We start from the raw sequence: 27,215 nt of genomic DNA, 5'->3' as shown, positions 1-27,215 counted from the left end.
TTTATAAGATTATCGACTTTGGTACAGTTCATTCCGGGTTGAAAACTTCTTAACTGCTAGTTCTGTGAATTTATGTATGTATCATTCTATATTGGATACTCTTTTCCTCATAATAACTACTCAGAATGTAAGTGCCAGAATAAAACAGCTTTAAATTCTTTATACAACATGTGTCTGGAAAAGTTTCCAATTTGTCTATTTCAGGGAAAAACAGTTGCTTCTTGGAAATGGCTTCTGTGACCATTCATTAGAATTTTCTCTATACTGTATTCAGGAATTAAGTCCATAATCCCAGCTCAAAAAGTTTATTTGCTGATGAAGTCTGTTATTCTGAGAAATAATAACTTGCTGCTAATTTAGTCTTTATCCCATTTAAGACAAATATTTAGTAATTCTCCCATAAGCAAGGAAGAAAAATTACTTTTGATAACTGCATGGATGGTAGATCCTCAGATTGAATATCTGAAAATAGAAAGTCTGGCACTTAAATCGATTACATGATTACATAGACAAATGGTTTATTTCCAGAATAGGTTTTGAAAGGGTGAGGAGTTATTTTTTCTAGACTTCTTAGAAGAAGTTCAAGAGCTTGAAGTTTGGGGGTCCCACCAGATTACTTTACACAGTCATCAACACTTCTTTCCTGTTGTACTGTAAAAATCCTTTTGTCTAATTTTCAACTAAGGAAAAGCAGAGGGAGTGAGAATGACCTTGTTCTACTGTGGAAAGCATAATTATTTGTATTTAGATTTGATCTAGGAAAAGAAGAGTTGTTGAGGAACTGAGCCATTTTTTGAGTCCCCTGTCCTAATAGTAACCTAAAATCTTAAGGAAGCCAAGACCCCAGGATTCTTCACAAGTTTAAAGAGTAAATTTTTTGTTAAATAGTCATTAAAAACAAGTTATAGCCTGACAGATGCTTTAGTTATGAGCCAGTGTAAGAAGACTTCTATATCTTAAGAAACTTCGTTGAAGAAAAAAGTAATGAAGAAGGTGGGCTTTGAAGTCCCAGTTAAATCTAGGTTTTATATTAGCTAGCTTAACCGAGGGGAGGTGTTTAATTACTTTGTAAAATGTGAATAATAATAGACTTCATCTCTACCATTATTATGAGGATCAAATTAGAGCACTTGTTAAACACTTGAACAATTTGTAAATTTTAATTCTAAGAATCATAAAACTCACAAAACTAATAATGCACTAGGAATGTACATTAGTTAGCCCTGTAAGTGACCGCTATAGGGCCTCCCTGGTGGCACAGGGGTTAAAATACAGTACTATGAAGTTATGGCCAGCCACTGCAGCAGGAGTTTGGTCCCCAGTCAGGGAGCTGACCCTCATGGTGCAGCAGACCTCTTCTGTCTTGTCCACTGCTCCCCTCAGCAGTGTATTTCAGTACATCCACCTCTTCTGCTCCCCACTCTGTCTCTGGTGAATCTGCTTATTACCTCCCTGCACTTCTGGCTTACACCTCAGTTCTTGTATGCATAAAAAATAAATCTTTTTTAAAATATCAGGGCCCTCCCTGGTGGCGCAGCGGGTTAAAGCACAGCACTAAAAAACTAAAGCCACTTCCACATGAGTTCAATCACTGCCTGCCCCAGAGGTGACCACATGGCATGGCAGACCTCTCCTGACCTGCCCGCTGCTCCCCTTAGCAGTGTACTTCGATGGTCGACCTGTTTCTGCTCCCCACTCTGTCTCTGGTGAATTCTCTCACCGCCCCTGCACCTCTGGCCTGTATCCAAGTTCTGTACACACAAATAAATCTTAAAAAGAAAAAGTCAATATAGTTTATCAAACTAGTAATTGATTTGATTAGCTAAAAACTATCAAATGTCTTCAATAACATCTCACTGCTTATTTTCATACTTTGTTTTGTTAGAGGCAGAAGGGGCATTAAAGAACTGGGAAACTGAAGCATGTAAAATTTAAAACTCATTTACAGTATGCATGTAATTTCCTGGACAATGATAAACAGCAGCTGCTGTTAATCATCCCATCTGCTCTTTTTTTTATAGACCAAGAGGCTTTGTTAATACAATAATAAAAATGTGGTTTGATTTATAATGAAAAGAGCAGCCCATGATCTGTAAAGATACATGTAAATCATAGAATCGACAACTAGTTTTTTACTTGAATTGGAGCAACTGGAGTTAATAGAATTGCTAAAACAAATCTGAAGACATTAATTTAAGGTGGAAGATCAAATTGAGGACAGTCTAATACTTAAAACTTGTCTACATTCACCTCTTATTTTTGTTGGCCTGTATATAAAAAAGAAGTCTGAAATTCTGAATATATTATCTAAGTGTTTGATGTGGGCCTGAATCCAAATATGTATCAGTTAAAACTTTCTTAGGGACCCTTGCTGGTGGTGCAGTGAGTTAGGATGCGACACTGCAAGCTTGCTGCAGCTGTTTTCAGTGCTGGATCCCCAGCCCCAGAGGTGACCCACATGGCACAGCAGACCACTCCTGTCTCACCCACTGCTCTGCTCAGCAGTGTTGATCTACTTGTTCTGCTCCCTGCTCTGTCTCTAGTGAAGTCTCTCACTGCCCCTGCACCTCTGGCCTGTACCCCAGTTCTGTATGCATAAATAAATAAATCTTTTAAAATAATAATTTATTAAAATAATAATTGTTGTTGTTTAAAATAATTATTAAAAATAATAATTATTAAAATTGCTATTTTAAAAAAATGTTTTTTCTTAGTTCTGGGTCAGGATTAATTTTTACTGTAGTAAAAATGAGAATCCAAATTGGAGCCATTCTTTTGTCCTTCCTAATTCTTAAAATTATTATGTTAAGAAAACTATAAATTATGCTATTTTTATACTTTACTTAACATTACTGATTTTATTTGCATACTTCTAAACCTGAAAGATAAAAGTGAAAGAAGTTCTTTGCTTGCTTTCCCAGCAGTTCTTATATGCTCGATCTCTTTTTTGCAGTACACTGGCACTACTGCTAGATTGTCTTTTATATAAAAGGGGAGGACTATGGGAGAATTTCTCATGCTGAGGAGGAAAACATAGCTAAGTGATTTTGGCCAAATCTGGTAATTTTTTTCTTCTGATGATATAACTAACTGCAGTTTTCTCCATTTATTCTTATTCTTGATTTGAAATACTATTTATTAGAGAAATGGCCGGGGGGGGGGGAAATAGGATAAAAATTAATAGTAGAAAACATGAAAAATCATATTCATAATTAGTCTTTGCTTAAGAATTATTTTTGAATTCCCCCTGGCTTTTAAAATTCAAGAACACTTTTATTGGCCTTCATATGTCTTGAATACTAGTTGACTTCTGACCGACAATGATAGGCTATAGAGAATTATATAAACATAAATTATTAACATTAAGAGAAGAAAGAACATGGTAGTTTTAGAATCTAGTCTACACATCTTGAGGGAAATAACCAGCTTTTTCTTTTTGTTACGATAAAAATACATATTTAACATCTTTGCCATTTTTAATTGTACACAGTTCAGTACTGGTAAATATGTTCTCATTTTTGTGAAATATTGACAGAACTTTATCTTGGAATTCTGAAATCTTGTATCCATTAAACAGTTTTCCTTTTCCCTCTCCCAGCTCCTGGTAACTTCATATAAGTGGAATCAGGAAGTGTTTTTCTTTTTGTGACTGACTTATTTTACGTAGCATAATGTTCTAAAGGTTCATCCATGTTGTCTGTCTGAAGTCAGAATTTCTTTCCTGTTTTAAGATTTTATAATATTTCATCATGTGTGTATCACATTTTTTATTTACCATTCATTCCTTAATGGATTCTTGGGTTGCTTTTACCTCTTGAGTCTTGTAACTAGTGCTCATATAAAAATAGGTATGCATTTATTTCTTTGAGACTCTTCTTCAGTCCTTTTGGATATATACCCAAGAAATGGTGTTGCTGGGTTATATGGTGATTATATATATATATATATTTTAAAGATTTATTTATTCATACAGAACTGGGGTACAAGCCAGAGATGCGGAGGGTGAGAAGATTCACCAGAGACAGAGCAGGGAGCAGAACTGGCAGATTGACGAAGTACACTGCTGGGGGGGGGGGGGTGTCAGGAGAGGTCTGCCACACCATGTGGTCACCTCCAGGGCAGGCGGGGATTGAACTCATGGGGAAGTGGCTTTAGCTTCTCAGTGCTGTGCTTTAACCCGCTGCACCACCAAGGAGGGCCAGTGATTATATTTTTAATAATGAAAAAGTTTATATTTAGAGTTAGCTAGCTTGATTCAGTTTAGATGATCCTAACTTTGTCACTATCATAGTTGGAAGTCAGTCAAACTGCCTTCTCTTCATCAGGTCTATTCAGGGTGTTGACAGCCTGTTTGATCTGGTGCTTGTTGACCATGACATCCACCATGAAGACAAGTGCGTTATTGTCTTCTTGGCTGACGTGGTGGTCAGGGAAAACTTGATGATGGTACAGTGGTCAAGTTTGTTTCTCCTTGGAGTTCCTTCCCTAGGATATTGTGTTGCCTGCCTCCAGAGCCACAGTGTCTTAGGCTTCTGAAAGGTGGGTCACATGAAGTCTCATTCTTGTGACTGTGGATGCCTTTAACACTACTTTCTTGACCTTCAGGGCCTTTGTTGTGGCTTTGGCTTTGGCAGAGATAGGAGCTTTATTTATGTTCGGTGCAATCTTCATGAAAACAGTTTTCTGTTTTTAAAGGAACCTCCAAGTGGTTATGCCATTTTACAATTCCATCTGAGCTCTCTTTAAAGGTCACTTTATAAGGACATTGTCTTTAGATCTGACAGAATTTGGTGATTTTATTACAGTGCTTAGGAGATGGATAGTTTAACTGGCTAAAAAAAAAAAAGCTGTTATAAAAAAAGCTTGGTGCCTAACCCCAAAAGTGTGCTGTATCCTCAGTAAGTTTCTTGGCATGAACCTTTCTCTGTTCTTAACTGGGCTTCTGAAAGTGTTAATCTACATGACAGTCTTTTTAAATAAAGATTTGTTGTTTAGTTTCTTTAGCTAATGTGTAGGTATTTATAGCTAGCATTAGTTAGCATTAGTAAGTAGTCATGGGTAAGTGTCTCACCTGTGTGTAGTATTTCCTTTAGACACATGGTCTCAAACACTTGCTTTTTTTTTTTTTTTTTAAGATTTTATTTATGTATGTATATAAGAACTGGGATAAAGGCCAGAGGTGCAGGAGTAAGAGGATTCACCAGAGACAGAGTGGGGAGCAGAACAGGCAGATTGACTGAAATGCACTACTGAAGGTAGCAGCAGGCAAGACAGGAGAGGTCTGCTGTGCCATGTGGGTTACCTCCCTGGCCTGGGAATCTAATTACATTCTGCAGTGGCTGCAATAGCTTGATAGTGCTGCATTTTAACTCCTTGCATCACCAGGGAGGCCCCCTTAAACATTGCTTCTGAAGTTAATATCATATAATATGATCATCACATCTGGTCAGACAGTCAGAAATTTCACATTTTCACACAGGTTTCATAAAAGGTTCTTGGAAAAATTACAAACTGCTGTTAGGTCCAAAGATTCACTTTAATGCACATTTCAAATTATAAACCATACTTTCTCATAAATTTGGATTTACTTTAAGAACATAGGCACATTGACTTTTCAGTCATAGAATTGTACAAGCAGTTAACTGGCTTTTAAGGTTATGGAGGAAAAACTAAAGTAGTTACCAAGCACTTTTGGAGGAAAGAAAATGACAGACTTTTAAAGATGACTAAGAAGAACTAAATATAAATGTATTTAAAATTTGCGTTTGGGACATAAAGGGGAAGTAAATAGGTGCTGTCAGATTTATGGTTTCTGTAAGGACTTTGCCCCTTTACTTCGTTGGATAGCCATTTTGTGATTTGTTAAGTTGGCAAGGAAGAGAGGGGGAAAAAAAACACTTTTAATTTCTCTCCCTTGGTCCTCAAAACTTCTTGAGTAAATTGGCATAAATAACTCATGAGTGGCTTATAGTTACTAGAGCAAGTAGCCATAAGTATCTCATTTTCAGGAAAAGCCTGTTGCTCAACTTTTTCTGGCTTATTTTACTTAAGTCAGATGGACAGCTGGGGCTTCATTCTGCTGTCAAAGCAGATTTGAACTGGCTTTGCTTTGTCAACTTAGGAGGTTAGGCACCCACTAGTTCTCAGGTCCTTCTACAGTTTTCTGGGCCATTCTAAGTTATATTAGTTTGAACAGAAAGTTCAGAGGGAAATTACACCAGAAAGTTCAATAGAATATAATTAAGAAAGAAAGGCTGAATTTCAGTTAGAGTTAATGAAAATGAAATTGTAATCTTAGAATTGGTAAACATGCTGAATTGCAGTTAGGAGTTAATGAAAATGAAATTGAATTTTTAGTCCCATCCAGGTTCATAGAGTGCCCCTCCCTTACGAATTCTGTGACTTACAGGCCCTCCTCACCAGTACTAGGACCCTTAACCTATGAGAAAGTGTACTAGTGTGAAATCATTTGGTTAATCAAATAGTCACCGAGTTTGTTGAATTGAATAAGATGTACCCTATTCTCAAATCTAGTGGACACTGAGTCTGTTCTCCTAAGAACAGTAGCTCTCTTAGTGCGTCTGTGCCATTTTGGAAACATGGTATAGGAGGAGAGTCACAGGCTGTGGTAGCAACATATTTCACTCTCTGTGCTCCCCCAGAGAGTTTCCTAATCCCAGAACCTCTGAATGTGTTAGGTTACAAAGCAAAGAGAGGTTATGGTCAAAGATGAAATTAAGTTTGCTAGTCAGGGACTTTAAGGTGGAGACATTATCCTGAATTATTTTAGTAGGTCCATTGTCATTTACAAGGATCCTTTAGAAATGGAAGAGAAAGTTTAAGAGTGACTTCTTAAGATGTCTACCCTTAGAAGAGCTGTGCAGAGAAATGTAACATTGTTGGCTTGGACTATGTAGGAAGTGAGCAAAGAGTCAAGAAATCTGGGCAACTTCTAGAAGCTAAAAAGAGCAAGGAAATAGATTGTGCCCTAGACCTCAAAAAGGAATTGATGACACTTTGACTTTTGTCCATTGAGCCCTGTGTTTGCATTTTAGGACTGTAAGGTAATATATTTATAAAATTTAAGTTTTAAATTTAAATGTTGTTTAATCTGTTAAATTGGTGATAATTTGTCATAGTAGCAATAGAAAACTAACTCATTATCTTACCCCACTTCACTCATTTCTTTCTAGAAGTAAAAATGGCAAAAGGAGCAATAGTTATTTATTTTCGCATAGAAGAACTTGGGTGTAGGTCAGAGTTGTGGGGTTAGGGGTGGTGAAAAGATTCACCAGAGACAGAGTTGGTAACAGAGCAGGCAGATCTACCAAAATACACTGCTAAGAGACACAGTAGGTGAGACAGGAGAAGTTTGCTGCATCTTATATGGGTTGTTAGCTCCCTGGCCGAGATCTAACTCAGGTTATTGAGTTGATAGTACTGAGACTTAACTCCTAGGCCACCAAGGGGTCCCAGGATCAATATTTCATGTCAAGGACTCCCAGGGAAATTTTTAAAGACTTCCTGGCTGCCCTGTTATCATCTAGGTATAGTTTCTGGGTTTGATTTATTCCTGATGGACTTTGCCTTTTCATATTAGCATGTTCTCACAATTTCATACTTTCACCTTGCCTTACTAAATTATATTATTTTCCATCAGAAATGAATATTCTAGTTCTTCAAAAGTAGTGTTACCTTAGCTTTTAATTTGGATTCAACCTCTAAATGCAGTTGTAAGATTTAATAGTACTACCCTTTGAAGGCACTTAAATGTAATACAATGGTTCTATAACAATTGAGCAACATGAGGAAGAATCATAACTGGTTAGCCTAAACGGGAGTCATAATAGTGCCTTTCAGTACTAAATGCCTATGTCATCTCTGAGGAGAATAGCAAATCCATGGCTGTCCTTCCGTGAGTTAAGAAAATTGTATTAGTGGCCCGCAAGAAAATTGTATTAGTGGCCCGGGCCTCATGGTTTGAGTCTGATAATTTGGAAGTAATACCTGTTTGTTCTTAACACTAGTGCTGTTGCTAAGAATTAGGATTAAGCTCTCAGTCTGCTCTTATAATTATAAAAGTAACACTTACACTTTGAATCAGATTTATCAGTGGAAACACCTGCTAAAATTACCAGCCAAAAAGGAATTAGCAAGTGTTGGATATCTTAGCCTAGGATTTTATTGCTAAAAGAAAGAATGTTTCCTTTATTTAAAAAAGGGGGGAGGTGGGGAAGGGAGCATTCTTTGAGAACTACAACACTGAATAGTTTCATCTTCTGCTTAAAAATTTAGCTCTCTTCAAGCCAGATGAAGTTATTTGACTTACTGACTACTAAGAGGGAAGTTTTGACTACCTAAGACGGTTTCTTTAAAAATATAGATTATAAATCTAGACTTGTTTCAGTATTGATTTTGCCACTTAGTGATTACACTGTGAGTCTGCATTCTCCTTGTCCCCAAAATGAGTCTTTCCTAAAATGGTGATTCAAAATTAGCTTTGCTAATATAAATTATACCCTACTACTAATTAAAAATTAGCTTTTTAGTTTTAGGCACGTCATATAAAATGTGTTCTGTTTTAACAACCAGGTGTATATATATTTTGATGACTAGTCTCATAGACGACTTGTTTTCTGTTATCTGCCCTGTAAGAATGTAGGATTCCATTAACAGAGATCCATTTCATTTATCCTTAAAAATAGTTCTCAGATTCTTTTGAATCTGATTTTAAATAACATTTTTTTAATTATTACAAAAGTTTATTTTACATCATTTTGCACATTTTTTTTATTTTAAAGAACATTTAAGAATATTATGCCTTGAGGACCATCTTTATGCTGAATAATTTCACCAGCCTAAAGAAATAAGCTTAGATGCCAGTCCAAATTAATCAACTGAAAATAAGCTTGATAAGATAAAAAATAAAACAAATATGCAAGAAGTAAAGTTGGGGGAGGGGTATTGCACAATATGCCACAGAGATTTTAACATTTATGTAAGAAAAGTGTAGATGTAAGTAATGCTAATTTAGCATAGAAAAAAGGGCAAAGGACATCAAGACAAGTCAGTTTCAGTGGCTAGTATACATTTGGAAATCAAATAATTTACCAGTGTGACTGGTAAGTTTTTTAAAAGAGAATAATAATGCTTAGTGTTGCTATGGGTGCAGGACTCAACATATGCTGGGCATGGAGGAGGAGTGTGGGAGAGAAAACCTATATTGGTGGTCTTTCTAGAAGGCAACATAGCAAAGCCTTTGAAAACTATATCTTATAATTCTATTTAAAAATCTATCTCAAAGAATAATCATATGTGGATTTATATATAGGGATTGATATCACACCATTATTTCTGATAAGATAAAAAGTATCCATCCTTAGGAAATGGCTTATGTTGTAGTATACTCAACAGGACAGAGGAGTAAGTCATGAAAAGTAGGATTTTGTATTAATAATAACATGAGAAAAGTGTCAGATGGGGGGAGGGACAATATTATGTTTCCTATATAGACCATTAATTTCTTAAGACAACCACAGAGGACCTCACTGGTAGCACAGTGGGTTAAAATTCAGCACTACAAAGCTATCTGCAGCCACTGCAGCACAAGTTCTATCCCTGGCCAGGCAAGCTGCCCCACATGGCAGCAGACAGCTCCTGTCTTGCCTGCTGCTCCCCTCAGCAGTGTATTTCAGTGTATTTTCACCTTTTCTGCTCCCCTCCATCTCTGGTGAATCCTCTCACGCCAACCACCCCCACAACCGACTCCAGCATCTCAGGCCCATATCCCAGCTCTTGTATGCATAAATAAATAAACCTTTAAAAAAAAAAAAAAAGACAACCAACAGAGAAAAGATTAGGGTGGTAAATATAGTAATTTATCTTTAGCTTTCTTAAAACTCAGCCACAAGTGCTCCTGAGATGGAATCTCAGATTTATGAGAAGCAGTTTCCTTTTTTCATAAGTAGTTGTTACCTAACTTATTATGGGAGAGCATGTCTTTTTTGTTTTCATTACAGTTCTAAGTCTAGCAACTTGTAGATTGGGCTTGAAGGGGGTCTGAGAGAGAGAATACAGGTAATTTTATCTCTTCTGAAAAAGGAAGACTGCTATTCTAACTTTGCTCTGGAAAATGTTCTTAGTCACTAACCTTCCCTATTTAGGTGGTAAATCAGAGATATCTTTATTCATCTCCTTATTGCAGGAATGGGTGCTCAGCGATTTAAAAAATAGCTGAATTTTAACATGCCTTTCCTGTTGCTTTAGTCTCCCTAGAGAACTACCAGTAAATTACATTTGTATACATATATCGTTAAATATATCTTGGGTCTCAATTTCCCCTGGAATCAGTGGAAACTGAATTAAAAGAAATCAGGTGGCTTCTTACGAGATCCCTATACAAGAGTGTATCCAGGAAAGACATATATAGGTTAGGAACATAACTATATATGGCACCCCACCCAGTGCTTATTTGCAATGTATGTGGAATAAGGAAACAGGTTTTTGTTTTTGCCCTATTTGTTGTAGGAGTCTCTGCAGTGATATTTTTTGTTTTAAGATTATAAAAGCAGTTAGGAAACAAAATTACTATCTAAAAGAATTGTTAGATGTTTTCAAGCACACACAACTAAGTGCTTATTAAACTTTATTAGCATAGAAAAGATCCAGTAGAAGCATTGTTCACTAATATAAATCTAAATACTAGCTGAATTTTTTTCCCAGAGGGTGGCCCCAATATCGGGTTGGACTCATTTGCCTGGCAAAACCAGAGTACCCAATGAATCTGTCATTTCAGTTTGTGCTATTGGAATAGAAAAGGCCTGTTTCTGAGGGACAAATATCCTCAGATTTGTTTAAAAAATTGTTTCATAAAAGATTCCTTAAGTCAGGTCTTTTAACTGATTTGGCCTTGGGCTATGACTTCAAAACTCGCAATACTACATCATGGCTTTTGAAACAAAAGTCTCAGCTTTCTGCTCATTTTCTGGACAATCCAGCTTTGTTCACTCTGTTAAGGCTCTGGCACCCCACCCAGTGCTTAATTTGTGGCTGATCACTGAGCTTTTGATAAAGGCCATGAACTGACTGTATTTTCACCATGTGTCCACTAGGCTAAGCATGACTGGTTTTTATTATAGCCTGAGATGGATGTGTTTCAGAATTATTACAGCCTGAGATGGATGTGTTTCAGAATTATATCCTGTAAATTAAAGATGAAAAGATAAAGATATTTTTATAGCAACATTAGATGTAAAGTGTTACACCTTCTTTTGCCTTTGGAGGATAGAGTCAGTAATATCCACAATATTGGATGCCAGTGAACAGTTCAGCCAGCACCACAAGTAATCCAGGATCAGAGCTTGAATTCTGAACCTCCAGTGTGACGTTCTGGTCACTAGAATGTGACCTGTCAGCATTTGGAAGAATAAAGGTTATCAGCTAAGAAGGAAAAAGGCATTTGGACAGGTTCTTTTTGAAAATCATGTTTGTACCACATACCTAATTGGTATCATGTGCTTTGGGATAGGACATTTCAGAAAGGTTACAGTTTTAGAAATTAACCCTGAAATGCATAAGGTTTTTGTTTGTTTTTTTTTTTTTTAAACCTCTGTGATCACTTAGGCAGTACTTCAATCACTAAAAATGATTTCTTGCTGCATATTGAACTGACTGGCAGTACCTTGTCTTTCCCTAATCATTTGTGAGAGAGCAACTAATTAGGGAAATGCTTCAAAAGTCACTCCTAGGTTTGTGTTTTGGCTATTTGTTTTTTAAATATTTATTTTATTTATACATACAGGAACTGAGGTGTGGGCCAGAGGTGCAGGGAAGGGAATGTGAAGAGGATTCACCAGAGACACTGGGGAGCAGAACAGGTGGATCTACTGATAACAATGCTAGGGAGCAGCAGGTAACACAGTAGAGGTCTGCTGTACCATGTGGGTCAGCTCTCTGGCTGGGGATCGAATTCATGCTGCTGTAGCTGGTGATAGCTTGATGGCACAGAGACTTAACCCCTGCATCACCAGAGAGGTCGGTCGCCTAGTTTGTTTTTAATAGTACCATTTTATTTATTCTCCTTGTTTTCAGAGTAAGCCCCAGTCTCCAAAGAGAATTACTGCCCTCCTTCCCTTCAATAATGGCTCCAAAGAAAATGGGATTCATGAGGAACAAGACCAAGAGCCACAAGATCTCTTTGCAGGCAAGTATGGAGTCAAAACTTATACTGGGAACCAGTATACACGTAGAATTGTGTTTCGTGTGTGTGTGTGTGTGTGTGTGTGTGTGTTTTCAGTGTAAGTTGTTATTATAGAGGATCCCAAGACATGTAAAATGCAATCCCTGCCTTTAAGATTCTTACAGGTTTAGGATTAGTGATATTCAGGCTTTCTGTGATAGTCCAAAGGCTTTCTTTCCCATCTCTTACAAAAGTATGAAGAACAAACCCTTTTTAATGTAAATTGCAGTGTCTTTATCACACAAATTTTAGTAGAAAATGCACATTCTCAAAAGGCTTTTAGTAGCACAATAGTAAGCCAGAGGTTTAAGTGAGCAGTACCATCTATTTTATTTCTTAATTATTAATGTAATTATTTATGAGGGGACCATCATGATAGTTGCTTGTTTCAAAGAATCCTACCATTCTGGCATGCTCATTTATGTATATTTTATTTTTCTGTTTTATACTCCCACACAAAGGTCAGATACTTTTCTTTAGAGGTACTGAATTCCAGCAGTATGGTGACCTCATTTGTAGACATGATTCTAAGAGCGCTGATCCAGGCTTTGGTCATGTCTTACAGAACCACCACCACCCCCAACCCACCCCCAGCCCCCGCCATACCCCCTCACCCCTGGTTTCATCTTAGTGTCCACATGAAAGTCTACAAAAGAAAAAGAAACCCTTTGGATTCCCTAAGGTTGAAACCCAAATAGCTATTTTATGTTTTTCTTATTTAAGCTGTTTAAGTTTTGAACTTCTAACTCCATCACTCCAAGTTTGAAAGTACATTCTTATTTGCCTAAAAAAAATTTTTGCCTAAAAAAAAAACATTATGCCTAAAATGGTACATAATGTTCTACTTTGATGGAACACTTCCCAACTTTGGGTGTCATCCTTGTGCTGGGGCCATGCTAATCCTCTCTTCATCACTCCAATTTTATGTGTATATGTACTGCTAAAGAATGTACCATAATGCATTTTTAAAAGTCTTCTAGCTAGAACACTTAGGGAATGAATTGCTCAACTCAGCTGAAATTTTCCCAGGTAGACAAAGGCAACTCTTAAACTATTTTTTAAACTGTATTAAAATAATAGTACTTTTTCTTCTGTTACTGTGTTTGTATCTTGAATCCATGTATTCCTCTCACTCTTCCTTTGATGTCATTTTTTTGCTATTAGTATACCTGTGTATTTTCTCTTACTGATTTACAAAGCCAATAACCAAACAGTTTTCTTGCACAAAGAATTATAACAAGAATATAGTGTTCATAGAGCTTCTAAAACTATTACTAGGAATAAATTAACACTTCTTTTGTCTGTGTGGTCTTTTTGCTTGCTACCTGGGTCTTGTCTAAGCTCTAGGTAGAAAAGGGTAGCCAGGTAGTTGTATTTGGAAGGGAAAGAGATTATTCTACTTACCAGGCTCCTCTTTCATCTACGTGAAATTTTCTAGATTGTTTTCCTGGTTTGAGAACCTCTCAGTATTGAAAGTAGTTGTTCTTGTCTCTTAGCCTGTAGAACTGAAGTTTAGCCAGAAAAGACCCACTGCTGACCTTTATTTTTAAATATCCACTATTTTTAGATGCCACAGTGGAACTGTCCCTCGACAGCACACAAAATAATCAGAAGAAGGTGCCAGCCAAAACGCTTATTTCTCATCTTCCACAGGAAGCCACAAATTCTAAGTCCCAACCAAGCTATGAGGAGGTGAGATTCTCTGCTGTTGGTGTTCTTTCTTTTGGGTTGTTAGGAATTGCTGCAGTTTGAAATTCATTTTGGAATGAATTTTGGGAAAATATTTATGACTCTTGAAGAAGACCTTGATATGGATAGTGTATAGGCAGAATCTAGTAAAGGACTCTTCTTGTGCAGAGTATCTGTTATCTGGAGGATTGCACTAATGAGGTTTATTATCTGAAGCACTCAAATTCAAGAGTCTAGTGTCTGCATTCCCTCCTTAGTTTGGCATGAACAAGTCATCCAAAATCTAGTGTTTAGTCACTGGTCAAAATAAGATTTGAAGAGACTAGATGTAAACAGAGACCTTTTGAATAGGCTCCAACTTAAATTATGAGAGTTGGTTCATGGGACTCACTGAGAATGGACAGAGTTGAACATAGGTAGAATGATACATCTTAATGTCATTTTGAAAGAAGGTTGATGGGTAAAATTAGACATTTAATGTATTAACACTCATAGTTTGTCTTCTTTTTAAAAAGCTAGAGGAAGAAGAACAGGAAGATCAGTTTGATTTGACAGTTGGTATAACTGATCCTGAGAAGATAGGTAAGTGTTTTGGAGATTCTGTGTAATGCTACGATATGATGTTAAGGTGTTAGGCTGTGGAATGCATAACTAACTCAACAGTTTCCTCCAGAGGTGAACTTGCCAGTGTAAACTACTTTATCAGTATTTTTCTTATGAAACTGTACTGCTTGCTGTGCTTATAAGACCTGAAATAGTAGATGACCAGTACTTTATTTCATCTTTTCTTGGCTTTAAGAAGAAAAATCAGGGACATTAGTACTATTAGAATATCTTTTTCTTGAAAACTCAAATATTATCTCTCCCAAAGAGTTCATAGCCCATTTCACTTCCTTTTAAGATCACACAGTCTACTTAAGCACCCTAAAGCACACATTCTGAATGTTTGGGATACTGAATTTAAAATATTACTGGAAATCATTTGTCATATACTCCTGATTGCCTAAGAAATGTAAAGTGCCCATGTCTATGTTTCCAAGTCTCTTTCTTTCATAGGTAAAGATTAAATTTTGAACAAATTGAGATTAGCTCTTCAAAAAGCATGATACTTAACTTTGGAGCTTAGATTTTCAAAATAGCCTTCCTGTGTCCCAAGCTTGTTTGAGTTATGAGTAAGCAGAGAGCACTAGGCCTTAAGTTCCTTATTCCAGGTTTAGTCCCTGACAGAAAGGCTGTGGAGCTTTGTCCTCCTTAAAAAAAAAAGGGTGGTATTGGCCCTCCCGGGTGGTGCAGCAGGTTAAAGCACAGCACTGAGAAGCTAAAGCCACTTCAGCATGAGTTCGACCCCCACTCCAGGAGGTGACCACATGGCGCGGCAGACCTCTCCTGGCCCACCCGCTTCTCCCTCAGCAGTGTGCTTCATTGATCTGCCTGTTCTGCTCCCTACTCTGTCTCTGGTGAAGCCTCACACTGTCCCTACACCTCTGGCCTGTACCCTAGTTCTGTATGCATAAATAATTTTTTTTTTTTTAAAAAGGGTGGGTTAAAGGGAAAAATGTAATTTCCAGCCCTTTTGTCTATTCTGAGCTAGGGACAGGGAATTATAAAGTCTAGTTTTTTTTTATGCTAAATGGCTTGTTGTTAAAGTGGAGTTTAACTTGTTCTAGACTGTTGCATTGGTAAGATATTTATGAGTATCTTGTACTGTAATAGAGGAAGTTGAAGACCAGTAGGTGTAACAAAGCATTTTCTGCCCAGTCACAGTACGGTCCATGGTAAAACTTAGATCAGAACTTTGTATTACATGTATAAGGTTCTCTTTGCTTCTCTATTTATGAATATTTTTAAGCACATTGATTTTTTTTTCTTTATGCAACTTTTTGGGTATTTTTTACCTATATATTTTACATCATTGTGTATTCCCCATAAAATCCCCACCACCAGTTCGCCAGTGAACTATCACTATAGTCTCTTTAGTTCTTCTCTCCCATTTTGGCCCCTTTTCCTTCCCCTACCCATTGCAGAATATCTTTTTATTTATGGTTGCCTGCTAATTTTGTTTTATTATTATTATATATTACCATGTTATTTTTTTCCAATCCCTTACTTGATTCCCTTGTATGCCTCTTATAAGTGAAACCATTCAGTATTTTTCTTTTTCCTTCTGGTTTATTTCATTAAGCATGATCCCTTCAAGCTCTGTCCATGTTGCTGCAAATGGCATGAGTTTATCCTTTTTGACTGCTGAATAATATTCCATTATGTATGTATACCACATCTCCTTGACCCAGTCATCTATTTTGGGGGCATTGGAGTTGTTTCTGTAGCTTATCTATTGCGAGTAGTGCTGCAGTAAACATAGGTGTGCAGATATCTTTTTGAATTAATGTTTTTGTGTCCTTTGGGTAGATTCCTAGTCAAGCATGTTTTTGTGTCCTTTGGGTTAGATTCCTAGTCAAGATTTTAAGCTAATTAATAACTGTTTCAAATCCTTGGTAGAATTAGAAAAATTATTAACTAATAATACTATTTTTTTTAAAAAATATTTAACAAGTGATGATGGTAGAATCAGGAGAGGGAATTTATTAGTTTTTGAGGGCATCTGTAGCAGATTGGGTAGCTTAGACGATAGAAATACATTCTCTGTCACAGTTCTAGGACCAAAATTCTGAAATAAGGTATCAGTAAGGTCAGATTCTCTGAAGACTCTAGAAAGGACAGTTTGATGTGTCTTCCTTAGCTTTTGATAGCCTCAGATATTTGTTGGCATATAAATACATCATTCCTGTCTCTGCCTTCATTGTCACCTGGCATTCTCCCTGAGTGTCTTCATGTCATCTCCCTTCTGTGAGTGTTTTTCTCTGTCCAAATTTCCCTTTTTTTTTTATAAGAACACCAGTAACCATAACAAATTGAATTAGGACCACCCTAGTGACCTTATTTATTTATTTATTTTTATTACTTCTATAAAGACCCTGTTTGCAAATAAAGCCACATTCTGATCTACTGAGGGTTAGGACTGTCAACTCAGCCTTTTTAGTGCCCATTTAACCCAGAACAGTAATTTAAACATCTTGTAAGCCCTACTTATTTAAACACAGATCAGTCTTGATAAGCTTTCATTCTCTTGTACCATATTCTAAGTTCCTAATCAGTTTGATACCAAGAAACCAACTGCTTAGAGCATTTTCATATTCAAGGCCTGATCGATCCTATCATAACATCTACTGTTTATGTGGGCTCTTTATTCAACATATACTTCTCATTCTTGCACACATCTAAATAAATTAAAATCCTGCTTCTACCAGGATGTGCTTTTTAGAGCCTTAGTAACTTGCATCTGCCATCGTTAGCTTTCTGAAATGATTTATGAAATTAGTGTAAACTTAAGACTGATATATTGCTAGCCCATCTCCAGATCTTATGAACTCTGTATATAAATGAAATTATGTCTATTTTCACACACATTGTTTCAGTAAAAGCAGCTGACATACGAAAGTATGTCTGCTGCTACTTCTGTTTGCATTTAGATTTTGCAGAAACTAAATTAATGGAACTGACCCAATTGCATATTCAACTGCAAGTAAAGTTTTGAATACTTATTCTGAAAGTTTAGGATTTTATTTTCCTTACATCAGTGGTAAACACAGTATTAGGCAATGCAGTATAAGTGGTTTAGAGGAGAACAGTAGTAATCAGTATAAGTAATTTCTAAAACATACGGTATGATTTTCATTTTATACACGCTCTTCTGGTAGGAGTTGATAATTCTGTATAATCTCCAACCTCTGTGTACTTTATAAAAGCAGGTATCTCTAGCTATCTCACTGAAACCAGCTGTACCATGTGGCCCTGCTGATTCAGGACTGGCCCTTCTTCCCTCATCCTAGGTTCAGTTTTAAAGCATAAGCAGCCTAGTACTTACTGACCTAGGTTTTCCTGTTTGGTGTGGGGGAAAACCGAGGGGTGGAAGGAAGAGAACAAAAACAATCTAAAATACCAGAGTCCAGCACTGGAGCCGCATCTGTCTAGAGTCCAATGTATGTCTTTTCAGTGCTCATGGAGTCAATGGTGCCTTTATGTCCCTAAGTAGTCTAGGTCAGAGCACTACCACAGAGAAAACAATTACTTGAATCGCAAATTATTTAACAGTCAAAGCCTTTTTCAGAAAAATAATTCCTCCAGAAAAGAGAGATTTGTGTGACATCAGACAGTCGAAGAATCTTCCTGCCAAGCCCTTTGCTCTGAGTGAACATGCTAGATGAGAGAGGTCAGTGTCCCTCAGCACCAATGGAGGGGACCAGGACAGTATTTCTGAAAGAACAAGTCAAGCCCAGAGTTAGCTTAGGGTAGAACTGCTTGTTTCCTTTTATATCAGTTGCTTCCTCCTCCTCCTCCTGCTATGCACAGCAAGGCAATTGTTTGATTTTGGACAGATGTGTGTAATCAGCCCAAATATTGGCATGGTAACAACCAATGGATTGTCAGTGTCCAGTGCTGCTTTGTGGAGGTTATAAATGGAGCCTGGCTTTGGAACAGGGGGCTGACTCTCTTGTCTGGCTCAAACTGGGGCCCAGCCAGCATCCGTGGGCTGACATACACCACAGAAGTCCTGAGGCAAAGTAGGAATTGGACTATAGGATAGTAAAGTTTGGAGATGAAGCAATACCCCTTCATATACAGGGCTACATAGCCTGAGATTCCTGGTAAAATGTTAGCAAGATTACCACTGCTTTGGTTTACAGAATAATCCTGCTTTCTTGTTCTCCCATAGGAGATGGTATGAACGCCTATGTAGCCTACAAAGTGACAACACAGGTGAGTCTAAGTGATCCTGTTGATGACCACAGTGATTTGGGTATTCATATCAGTAAGGTCATCATTCAGATTATTTCTGGGTATTTCTTTACTTTCTTTGACAACATCTTCAAGTTTACTCAAGATGGAGTAAGCCTGCATTCCCTTGGTAATCTCTTCTGAGCCTTTCTACTTTTCTTCCAGAGAGCTAATACTTCAGTGTAAAACTTTGTAAGTTTAACTAAGATGTGGTATGGGGGCCTCCTTTTGGTGTAAGGGGTTAAGTCTCAGCACTGTGAAGCTATGTGTAACCACTGAAGCATGAGTTTGACTCCCTGCCAGGGAGGTGACTCACATGACAAGCAGATCTCTCCTGTTGTGCCTACTGCTCCCCTCAGCAGTATATTTCAGTTGATCCACTTGTTCTGCTCCCCACTCTGTCTCTGGAGAATCCTCTTTCCCCCACATCTCTAGCCTGCACCCCTTCTTGTATGCATTACTAAATAAATCTTTAAAAAAAAAAAAAAAGACATGTGGTATATCTGATACAGTCCTGTCCCTCTTAGGAAGTATGTAGCTTAAAGCTAGTTTGGTGAATTGCCCCAAACTGTTATCACCTGTTTCAAAACACACTTTTTCAGGAGGTTTCATATATTTAGTTTCTTTCAGTATTAAACCTAACCTTTTCCCCTCAGGTCTGATCTTCCTTTTTTATGCATAATATTAATGCATACAAAATGTCTACAATACATTTATGAGTCATAAAAAAATGAAGCCCTGAATCTACTACCCAGTCTTAACATGAGTACCATTGTATCCACCTAAAAGTTTCTCTCTGTCATACCCCTCCCTCACTTCTTAAAGGCAACCTCTCCTGAGTTGTCCTTCATTTCTTTTATAGAAAGTCACCATAGATGTACCTCATCGATATACTGTTTTGCTTTGTTCTTGGGTTTCATGTTGAAAATAGTGCTTTCTTTACCTGTGTTTCTCAGATCCATCCATGCTGTGTATAGTTGGACTTAGTCCATTCTGTGATTATAGCATAATACATTTCTCTGTTTTCCTGTGAATATTTGACATCTTTATAGTTTTTGTAATTAAATGAACTATGATCATTCTTCTGGTGTACACATAGGACAGTTTCTCTCAGATATAGAGCCTGGAGTCATTTCCTTGGGTCATAAATAGTACAGACGTTGAGCAAAAGGAATACTTTTTAAAAAAAGTTTTCCATTCAGTTCATGTTCCCGTCAATGGTGTGTGAAAATCTCCCACTGATTCTTTTTTGCCAACAATTGGCAAGGTCAGCCTCATGAAATTTTACCTATGCGGTGAGTGTTTTTACTAGGAGTCTCCTTTAGATTGTTGTTCTACTACTTGTTGGCCAGCCTCCTCTGACTTCTGGATCTTGTGATACTTCAGAGGTTAAAGTGTCTATAATGTAGACAGTTAATTAAGTTCCTCTTTAGATTCTTTTAATTCCAGCAGCTAATACTCTAAATAAGTCAGTGTAGGCTGAATGGGTTATAGGTGACCATAGAATTCTAGCTTTAAACTAAACTTCAATATCTTGTTAACGGTTCTTAACCTAGGATTTAATTAGTTACCTTTGTAATACTATATATTTATTTTCATTGTTCAGGAAAGAGATCCACAGACTTCCAAACAGCCAGAGGGGACTATAGTTCAAAAAAGATTAAGAATCTCAGCCTTGGAAAAAATTATTTGCCTGGTTGCCAAAGGACTGGGATCTGGGCATAGGTTCCTTTGATGTCATGACTTTAAAACTATACATCCCCTATTTGGAATGAAATTGCCTTGTGTTTTTCTGTTCCCAAGACAAGCTTACCAATGTTCAGAAGTAAACAATTTGCAGTGAAAAGAAGATTTAGTGACTTTCTGGGTCTTTATGAGAAGCTTTCAGAGAAACATTCTCAGAATGGCTTTATTGTCCCTCCTCCACCAGAGAAGAGCCTAATAGGTAAGCCTATATGCTTTAATTCTGCTTGGGTTTGTTCCTTTGCATTCTTTCTGCATTATATTTTCTACTTAATATATGAAACTACTTCTATTAACATTTAGAACCTTTGGTTAGAAAAGAAATATTTCCAATGTTCTCCTATAAATGACATGGAATCTAGAGAAAGAGTAGTTTTCACATGTTTTCTTTTCCCTGGGTGCTATAGGAAGCTCAGGGGGATGGGGGGCTGAGAGAGAGAGAGAGAGAGCGCGCACGCGCAAGTATGTGTGTGTGTGTGTGTGTGTGTGTGTGTGTGTGTGTGTGTGTGTTTTAGCTGAGGGCATGGGAAGGTAAGAAGCCTTCCACTAGCCTGTTGATGTTTGTTAATCTATACTTAGATTCTCATGGCCCCCTCTTAGAAAACAGGCAGTTTGCAAATCTTAGAGTTTAGACTCTTGAGCACTTTGAAGCAAGCACTCTCATGTTAAGAACCTACACATAACATAGAAGTAACATTAGACTGTTTTGTAGTATTGTTCTCATTGCCTTTCCGCCTGTGGACTTTTTTTTTTTTACAGGTTTATCCTTTTCTTGACGATTTATGGTTAGTTTACTTTCTAAATTCCATTCCAGGAATGACAAAAGTGAAAGTTGGAAAAGAAGATTCTTCTTCTGCAGAATTTCTTGAAAAACGAAGGGCTGCTCTAGAAAGGTAAGTTCCATGTTACTTTATTTTTCTGAGCAGCATGATAACAAATGAGAAGCTGAAACTGAGGCTTAAGAGTGAGACATTCACTTAGTTTAATAAAGAGGACATTTAAATGAATTAAAGATTCCTACCTCTGTATTATCTTTAACCCTTAGTCTTTTTCATACTCATAATTTAACATATAGTTACCTGAGGAATGGGCTATCTTTTTGTCCCCATTCTTAGTGAGCAGACCCCATTCTTAGTGAGCAGACTATCTTTTTCTTTTTGGATAATCTATTATCAGTTGCTCTGGGGTCTCTTTCATACCTGTTACTTTTCTTCCATCTTTGGAAATGTGAAGAACATAAACTTGAATGTATTTATGAGCAGGATCATACTCAGTTTCCTTTTATGAGGACTTTTTAAAGTAATGAGAGATATTGTACCTCTGCTAGCATTGTGTGTGTGACCCAAATCTTGAGCAGATAAGTTCATCAAGTAATGATTTATCTTACAGGTACCTTCAAAGGATTGTGAATCATCCTACCATGTTACAAGACCCTGATGTCAGAGAGTTCTTGGAAAAAGAAGAGGTCAGTATTGTACAAACAAAATTTCATAAATTATATCTGCCTCTAGTAAAATGAAGCTAGTTCATTTAACAAATATTTTAAGTCTACATTAGTAAAATTTGAATTAATGTGGGGGAGAAAATACAAATATTTGAACACTTAACATACTTATAATTTTCCAGACTACCTCCTAGTTTGTAAGCCTCCAAGAGGTAACAGGTTTTTTCAACCTTTGAAATAAAATAAGCTCTGTCTGTAGATAAAAGCCGCTGATTGTAGAGGTTTAACTGCACCCTGGTTTTGTCCACTGGATTAACAACAGTGGATCATTTGGCAAGTCCATGGCTTCCTTTTCACAAGTTGCTGCTTAGCTCAAATTGATTGCTTAATTTTTCGCTAGGAGCTAAACAGCATTGGTTCCGTTAACACAGACCACAGACCTGCCATGTAACAAAAGTATTGATTCAAATGGACAGTCTCTCTTCTAGGGTCTGCCAAGGCTAGTTTTGAGTATGAAGAATTGAAGTTGGCCCAGTAGCTAGCAAGTAAAAAATTAAGTAAAGGCTCTCCCTGGTGGTGCAGCGGGTTAAAGCACAGCACTAAGAAGCTAAAGCCTCTTCCACATGAGTTCGATTCCCGCCTGCCCCGGAGGTGACCACATGGCGTGGCAGACCCCTCCTGACCCGCCCGCTGCTCCCCTCAGCAGTGTACTTCGTTGATCTGCCTGTTCTGCTCCCCGCTCTGTCTCTGGTGAAGTTTCTCACTGCCCCTGAGTCTCTGCCCTGTACCCCAGTTCTGTATGTACAAATAAATAAATCTTTAAAAAAAAAAAAAAATTAAGTAAAATATACCAATGCGAAAATTTCTCATCATAAACAGAAAGTATACAAAACAGTCACACTTATTCATTAGAAGCATACATGAAAAGTATTACCAAAAATGAAATAGCCTATAAATACAACTGTAAAAAAACAGTCATTAAGGAGCAGAAGAAACACTGAAATAAAATACTTTCATATCATAGGAAAGATAACTAGAAGGAAGTAAATGATACAGTGGAACTATCACTTCTACTTTTCCATTTTGTTTTATTTTTCATTACTTTGCATGTAGCATATATCATGCTAACAGAGAAGGTGGGACTAAGGACTAAGGATATGGGGGTTCCCCCCCCAAAATGAATTTTGTAATTAAAAATTTTCTATGTAGACGTTTAAATTTTTTCATTCCTCCTTTGGGATTCCTAACTATTTTTCCTTTTCATTCCCTCATCTCCAACTTATACCTCTAGAATATGGTTGTCTGTACTATGGCACTGTTGACACTTTGAGCTGGATCATTCTTTGTTGTGGGAACTATCTTGTATTATAGGTGATGTACCAGCATCCATGGCCTCTGTCCACAGGATACCAATGGCACCCGCTCTCCTCACAAGGCCACATGTCTCCAGAGAGCAAAATGAGCCCATGTTGAGAACTATTACCCTACGAGTAGTATTTAAGTCCTGATGTTCTGATCAGAGAGATAATTCTGTACTTAAATCCAGCTGTGTACAGAATATGCTTGTCTAAAGGAACTTTTTTACTTCTAATAAAAACATGTTTAAGCTTTTCATGCGAGGGTGGGGAAGCCTCTCAACGTCAGGTCACATATTACTCATATTTTACTTTACTTTCTGCACACAGTATCAAAAGTTGAAAAATTTGCTCATTCTCTTTTAACATGATCCTTTGATTTTGTTTCTGCACTTGCTAGTCATAGATTTGTCTGCCTATGAAAACAACAATCAACCGTTCAAATACTTTGTTTGGCAAGGTTCGGGCATGCCATCTGATGGATACTAATTCTTCTGAACCTAAAATAGGGGCAGCAGATAACTTGCCATCCCCGCCTTCTTGGTCTTGTAGCTGCCACGCGCCGTGGGTACTCAGACATTGAGTGGCGCTGGTCTCCTGAAGATGTTCAACAAAGCCACAGATGCAGTCAGCAAAATGACCATCAAGATGAATGAATCAGACATTGTGAGTAGCCCTGAGCCTCTCAACTTCCCTTCCCTACTCAGGCTTGTAGGATGAAGGCCCTAGCGAGTCCTGAAGTTTCTGAGAATTGAGACCTCCTTTTAAAGACAACTCAGTCCCCTTTAAAAAAAAAAAAAAAAAACCACTGGCCCTCCCTGGTGGCGCAGCAGGTTAAAGCACTGCACTGAGAAGCTAAAGCCACTTCCTCATGAGTTCGATTCCCGCCTGCCCCGGAGGAGTCCACATGGCGTGGCAGACCTCTCCTGACCCGCCCGCTGCTCCTCTCAGTAGTTTACTTCTTCAGTCCGCCTGTTCTGCTCCCTGCTCTGTCTCTGGTGAAGCCTCTCACCCTCCGTGTCTCTGGCCTGTACCCCAGTTCTGTATGAATAAATAAATAAATCTTTTAAAAAAAAAACCACTAAGGAAAAACTGTTCTGCACCTACATGAGTAACCTCTGTTAAAAGCTGTGGACTTGTGTGTTTCAGTGGTTTGAGGAAAAACTCCAGGAGGTAGAGTGTGAGGAGCAGCGCTTACGGAAACTGCATGCTGTTGTAGAAACTCTGGTCAACCATAGGAAAGGTAACAAACTCTGAAATGCACTTGGAAATAGATGTCTCCAGTGAACTAGAGGTGGATGAGAGGGCACACTGTTCCCATGCTTCTCAGCTAGTCAAGTTGAAATTCTCAGCCCACTTGGTCCTTGATGTTCTGATCAAATAGATATGTCCTGTACCTCTTGGCAGGGAACATGACTCAGCCACTCTGGGCATTGTATTTTCTACCTGGGAGGGGTGCAGGGAACCATCCCAGAGACAGTTTGAGCTGGGACGTGGGCTTCTGTTGGTGTGACTTGAGTTAATGGCTTGTATCCCAAATGACACCACATGCTTTAGCTACATGGTCAAGCCTGCGATAGAGGGAAACCAGAGAAGTCTTTGGTGAGATTTGCTTTAAGAACTAGTGAAATTGCCAAGTTTGAATGCTTAACTTCTGTGCCTCACTTAAACATGGCAGTAGTCAGAAATGTAAATCTAAACAGGCAGAAACCCATCAGAATGAGGCCCATCTCATGTGCTAGATCAATCCCTGGTGCTATGCTGTGAGTGAGGAACAGTTCTTACAAAATGATTAGTGGAAAGAGAAGAGATGTCAGGTATGGATCTCAAATACCTCTGAAAATACCTCAAAGCTGGCTCTACACAGAATAATTTGTCCTGCTCTAGAACATACAGTACTATGCTGTGTGCATGTGCATTCGTTTCTCTCATGCAGACAGGCTATTGGCTGTGGACGCTTTACCATAAAAGTCAAAGTCATTTCTTAGGCCTGTTTGTATTAAGTGATCCCTGGTTCTTTAGAAATATTGGCACTATTTCTCCTAAGTGGGCCTCACTGAGTGAAACTTAGGACCGTGTGTGCCGCCTCCTGCCATGTGACCCAGCTTCACTCTTCCTCACTTTCTGAATACAGTTGGCTGTGGTGTAAGTAACCCAGTTGCAGAGCCACAGGGGTCAGATATGCAGGGGCTGCATTGCTAGGACAGGTCGTGCAGTACCTACGGATGTGTTCCTTTTCCTGTAAGATCAGAGACCTCTGCTCTTTTCCTCCTTTCAGAGCTAGCATTGAACACAGCTCAGTTTGCAAAGAGTCTAGCCATGCTTGGGAGCTCTGAGGACAACACAGCATTGTCACGGGCACTCTCTCAGCTGGCTGAGGTGGAAGAAAAAATTGAGCAGCTCCACCAGGAACAGGCCAACAATGACTTCTTCCTCCTTGCTGAACTCCTGAGTGACTACATTCGCCTCCTGGCCATAGTCCGAGTAAGCTTCTTTCCTCTATCTCCTCCCCTTCATTCAATTTGTCTTTTCTTTGCTAGTCACCTTCCTAAGAAAGTTTCATCCATTACAGCTTGAAATAGGTATAATTTTTTCTATTCTCAAGAGAAATGAAGTTATCACTGAGGCATTTCAAGACCCACAGCCAGTTGGTTAAAAGAGTTTAGAGAAAAGACCACTCTTGACTTCCAAGTAGGCCCCCCTCTTCTGTGGAAGCTAGACAGTGTTCTCTGTGCTTTTTTCAAGCAAGGCTTATTACAGACCTGCTGAGTTGGCACCTGGAGCAGTGACTTCCTCAGTCCTCTGGGCTCTGCCTCCTTAACAGTAAGCAATGACTTTGCCCTGGTAAGAGCTCTTGTTGGCTTCCACTTGTCCTCTGACTGGGCAATCAGGTAACCACACAGAGCTGGCTTGGTGTTGCATGGAGGAGTGTGGCCAGGGGGCTGAGAGAGCTTGTCACCAGAGTCCTTCTTGTGCTGTGCAAACTACACTGGTAACAACACCACAGCCTGCCCCTCAGGTCAAGCACCCCACCTTCTCTCAGATTGACCAGGGCAGTCTGTTTTCCCATGACCTTTCAGAATGGCCAAGGAAGCTTGACTGGACAGTGGGATTAGCTCGCATGGCCTCCTGTGACAGGAAAGAGCCAGAGGGAGCCTGGCTCTGCCCTGTAAGGGCTTTGTGTGCTCCTGATTGTCTTGGGACCAGGGTGTATGAGCCCCTGAATTGGGACAAAGTCATCCCCATTCCCTGTCCCCAAAATCTCTCTCTAGGAGATCCTGTGTCTTTAAGGGCTTAGGGCTCTCACTGTCCTTTCCCTTGGTTTGCTCCTTTTGCTACTAGTCCAGAGTGCTAAGAGGCTGACAAAATAACCTGGTATAAAGTCCTACAACTGGTTAGACAACGTAGATGGAAGGGCTCTCTGGGGAAGCTTTCAGAGAGTAGCATTGTCGGGGGCCACTGCAGAGCACAGCTCATGGACATGAGCACCGGGCTGGTTGGGGCTGTATGGATGGGGTGACGGAACCTAGCCTAGATTTTCATGAACTGGAGCAGCCTTCGAGCCCAGAACTATGAGCTGGGTCTTTTCTTAGGGACCTTTTATCTGCCCTCTTGATAGGATTGGCCTCTGTGGGATTGGAGAGATACTGCAAATATTTATTTTTCTGCCTTTCTTTACACCTGAAGCTGTGGGTTAGGCTTGAGTCTTACTTGGATATGAAATCACCCTTTACCTAATCCTTTAACAAGGAGTTGTTAAGTTGCCCATAAGAAGCTTTACCAGTGCCAGGGAAGGTGAATTTGGTGGCATTTTTATTTCTTTAGTTTTAACTTTTGGCAGTGGCCCACATTAAAGAGGCCTGGAATGTATCTCGGGAAACATGATTAAGAAAATAGCAGGGTGGGGAGG

The 27,215-nt window shown here is 38.5% G+C and overlaps 1 protein-coding gene across 2 annotated transcripts in view; it reads left to right on the top strand.

Moving 5' to 3' along the window:
• SNX1 (sorting nexin 1) overlaps positions 1-27,215 on the top strand; it is a 31,665-nt gene that overhangs the window by 954 nt on the left and 3,496 nt on the right. For both annotated transcript variants that reach the window (XM_012728770.1, XM_004687692.1), the window contains exons 2-11: positions 12,091-12,202; positions 13,806-13,930; positions 14,443-14,509; positions 18,702-18,745; positions 20,567-20,708; positions 21,321-21,399; positions 21,896-21,971; positions 23,858-23,971; positions 24,455-24,548; positions 25,584-25,789. In XM_012728770.1, coding sequence (XP_012584224.1) covers positions 12,091-12,202; positions 13,806-13,930; positions 14,443-14,509; positions 18,702-18,745; positions 20,567-20,708; positions 21,321-21,399; positions 21,896-21,971; positions 23,858-23,971; positions 24,455-24,548; positions 25,584-25,789 — 1,059 coding nt within the window. The remainder of the gene's footprint in view (positions 1-12,090; positions 12,203-13,805; positions 13,931-14,442; positions 14,510-18,701; positions 18,746-20,566; positions 20,709-21,320; positions 21,400-21,895; positions 21,972-23,857; positions 23,972-24,454; positions 24,549-25,583; positions 25,790-27,215) is intronic.

This window comes from Condylura cristata, unplaced genomic scaffold, assembly GCF_000260355.1.
Source record: "Condylura cristata isolate star-nosed mole 26May11 unplaced genomic scaffold, ConCri1.0 scaffold00023, whole genome shotgun sequence".
Lineage (NCBI taxonomy): Eukaryota > Metazoa > Chordata > Mammalia > Eulipotyphla > Talpidae > Condylura > Condylura cristata.
The sequence above is the reverse complement of the archived record's forward strand: the minus strand, read 5'-3'. Positions and strand labels throughout refer to the sequence as shown.